Consider the following 3958-nt stretch of genomic DNA (forward strand, 5'->3'; position numbering starts at 1 on the left):
CGGTTTTACGATAGACCCCATATTTGAGGAGGGGACTCCTTTCAAAGAGTGTGTGTCAGGACATACAAAAATGCTTATAACTCAGAAACTGCTCAACACAGAAGCTTCAAATTTCTTTTGTTGTTTAACTCTGATGAAGCTCTATCCATCAGGCCCACCATCAGTCCACCCCCACCCCCCTCCGACCCCCAATTTATCTGAAAAAGGGGTATCTGGACATACAAAAATGGTTATAGCGCAAAAACTATTAAACATAGGAGCTTCAGATTTATTTTGTTGTTTAGCTCTGATCAAGCTCTATCCATCAGGCCCACCATCAGTCCACCCCCACCCCCCTCCGACCCCCAATTTATCTGAAAAAGGGGTATCTGGACATGTAAAAATGCTTATAACTCAGAAACTGTTCAACATAGAAGCTTCAGATTTATTTTGTTGTTTAGCTCTGATCAAGCTCTATCCATCAGGCCCACTAATCAGTGCCCCCCCACCCCCTGGACCCCCAATTTATCTGAAAAAGGGGTATCTGGACATACAAAAATGGTTATAGCTCAAAAACTATTAAACACAGGAGCTTCAGATTTATTTTGTTGTTTAGCTCTGATGAGGGGCTATCCATCAGGTCAACCAATGCCCCCCCACCAAAAAAAGGAAAGACCCCCACCCAAACCACTACAATTTTGGGATGCACCTCGTAGAGTGACATTTATTAGGAATAAATATTCTGAGTTCTGGTGCATTTGTGTGTGCGGGGGTCATTGTGTTACCGCTGTGCGATATCTACTTTGTATTTTTTTGTGCAACGAACACATTTCATTATGCATTTTAGATACTAATAACTTTTTGATGAGTTAATTTTCTGTGCTCCAAAAACCAATAAAAACATCATGCACACCACTCCACCTGACAGACAAGCTGTGTGACTTTAAAAAACAACAACTGTGGACAGACGCCGTCTCACCTGACGAGCTTCTAGAATCTGCTTCCTCAGCACCTCTTTAATGGTTGGCGTGTTGGGTCTGGGCGGGTGGTACAACAGGCTGATGTTGGTTTCTGCATCTTTCAGACTGACCTCTGGCCACCCCAGCTCCAGGTCAGGAACTTCCTCGTCTGACTCCAGTGGGAAATAGGTGGAAGGGTTTGTCACCTTGCCTGTGCCTTCTGAATCAACCTCCACGACTGGTTTTTCTGCTTTCTCCAGGATGAAGAGAATCTCCTGCTCCGACAGAAAGTGGTTGCTGTGCTCAGCTCGGACATACTCCTCGTAGGCCTCTCTGCCTCCACACAGCAGAGCGTAAATGGCCAGGCGGTGGGACTCTTTATAGTGTGGCTCAATGTAGACCTCAGGCAGCTCATCTGAAGACAGGCTGGACTGACTGTCCACTGAACACAGACTAGGCTGACCGGACTCCATGACTGCCAGATGTCCTCCAGGTGTGTCTGCACAGGTGTCTTCTCTACCTTCAGTGTGAAACGTTACAAGACTTTTAACTCCATTAGCAAATAGATTGAATTATTTCAGTAACAATTCATTCCTACACAATAAGGCATGCAGTGACGTTTTCACATTAAAACTAGGGCTGTGAAATTAATCGAGTTAACTGATTAATTTTAGTGCTGCATGGGCAAGATTAAAATTTTAATCACAATTAAAATTTATAGTCACTTTACTATGGTTGAATACTGTATATTGCAATGCACTCAGTGCCAGGTCATGTTTATAAATGAGAAGTGGTTCTCAAACAGTTTACCTGGATAAATAAAGGTTAAATAAATAAAAATAAAACTTAAACTCCCATGTGTAACACATTTAGAGTATTTTTCTTTTTGTCTTCTTATGGCTTATTTTATTTTATTTATTTATGTTTTGCTGACAACTGTGACCTTAGTATGTATCTTTAATTTGGAATGAAAATCCTTGACTTCTTGATTTAACCTCATTATTTTGCACAAAATGTAACTGACTCAAATATGTTTGGAGCAGTTTTAGGTCCTGATTTGTTGTTTTTGTGCAGTCGAGGTGATATTTTCATGATTTGTTATTGCTGTATGTATTTCTTAAGCACCATTTTTTTTTAAAATAAAGACTAATTAACAACTCAAGTAATTTATTTTACCAATATGCAATAAAGTTTTATATTAAGTTTAAGATTAATCGTGATTAATTCACAGCTACCTTGGAATTAATAGATTAAAAATGTAATCATTTGACAGCCCTAATTAAAACAAATGTTATTTATTAAAATAACTATTAAATCAAAGAAATAAACACTTACTTGGTCATCAGAGAAAGATATCCTCCATTTCTACACATTTACAAAACTTAAACGGAAAAATGCAAAACATAACGTCTAAGTCTTCTTCTGAAGATGTGTCTGCGCTCCCTCCAACATAAACTAGTTGCAGTAAAGTAGCCAAACACTCTGTGCAAACTAACATCCTGTTGGACCTGTTCACTCCACTGACAGATACTGCAACAAGCTCCGCCCACCTCAGCTCACCTGGGTTTCAGGAGCAGGTTTGCCCTGTTGGAGACTACAGCGCGGGAGCACATTTTTTACTTCTGACTTTTTTCATGGCCACTGAAAGATGTGTGTTACGCACACACTGCGACAATGAGAGGGAAACATGGGCTGCCGTTTGTAAAGTTACACAGTGAAAAATTATCACCAATATTTTTGTTTTATTTAGAACAGATTTATTTTTCAAAGACAGTTTTTCACCATATGATTCATACATTTATAAATGTCATAGTTTATAAACTAAATATTTAACTTACAAATTAAATATTTAGTTAACAAGCTAAATATTTAACTTATGGCTTAAATATTTAGTTTTGAGCTAAATGTTTAGCTTGAAACTTAAATATTTAGCTAGTCACATAAATATTTAACAAATATTTAGGTGACTAGCTAAATATATAACTTGCTAGCTAAATATTTAAGTTGCAACCTAAATATTTGGGTGACTAGCTAAATATTTAACTTGCTAGCTAAATATTTAACTTGCTAGCTAAATATTTAAGTTGCAACCTAAATATTTGGGTGACTAGCTAAATATTTAACTTGCTAGCTAAATATTTAATTTGCACCCTAAATATTTAGCTTGAAAACTAATTATTTAAGTCAAAAGTTAAATATTTAGGTTGTTAACTAAATATTTAATTTGTAAGTTAAATATTTAGTTTATAAACAATGACATTTATAAATGTATGAATCATATGGTGAAAAGGTGACTTTGAAAAATAAATCTGTTCTTTTTTTCTTATAAAAGTCTAAATAAAACAAAAATATTGGTGGTAATTTTTGACTGTGTAACTTTACAGACGACACCACATAGGAAAAAGCACACAAAGACAACAGAGGATGTTGATGAGGATGGTTTATTGCATTACAAAGCACTAGAAGAAGAAGAAAAAACAATTCAGAGACAGATGGAGCTTTGTGGCATAGAGAGACAAGCAGGAGGTGAATATGATTATTCACATCTTCAGTGTCAGGCTTTATGATTACATTAAAAACAAGATCTACATGGATGACAACAAACAGCTAACAGGAGAACTAATTATTGGTAGTTGTCTGTAGTGTGTAGGAGCAGCTTTAAAGTACAATTCTGATCTGGAACATGGGTCACATTTCTGTAGTTTTGTTTTATGATGATTACTATAAGTATTTATTATAATATTATTTTAATTATCAGTCTAAAATGACCCATGCCTTAATCTGGTAACACAGTAGCTGCGTTTCCATTGACCATGAAAATGCGCAAATTAGCATTTCGAAAATAAATTTGCTCAAAGGAAACACGTCAATTCCGAAAAAAATTACGTTTTTCGACAAAATGTTGGCGTTTTTCGCAAAACTGTAATGGAAACAGTTTTTTCACATCACAGGAGTCACGTGATCAACAACCGTCTGTTTCTACTGGTGAAAAAGACGATGATGAAGAAGATAACAGGAAG

General features: G+C 36.4%; 1 protein-coding gene across 1 annotated transcript in view; it reads right to left on the reverse strand.

The window, feature by feature from the left end:
- Positions 1-2469, reverse strand: part of LOC106533365 (protein FAM83B) — a gene marked incomplete at its 3' end in the record, with an annotated part of 23177 nt that extends 20708 nt beyond the window's left edge. Inside the window, 2 exon segments of the mRNA XM_014029632.1 lie at positions 959-1458; positions 2274-2469. Of these exon segments, the coding sequence (XP_013885086.1) occupies positions 959-1411 (453 nt within the window).
- Between the last annotated feature and the right edge of the window lie 1489 nt (positions 2470-3958).

Source organism: Austrofundulus limnaeus, unplaced genomic scaffold, assembly GCF_001266775.1.
Source record: "Austrofundulus limnaeus strain Quisiro unplaced genomic scaffold, Austrofundulus_limnaeus-1.0 Scaffold930, whole genome shotgun sequence".
NCBI lineage: Eukaryota > Metazoa > Chordata > Actinopteri > Cyprinodontiformes > Rivulidae > Austrofundulus > Austrofundulus limnaeus.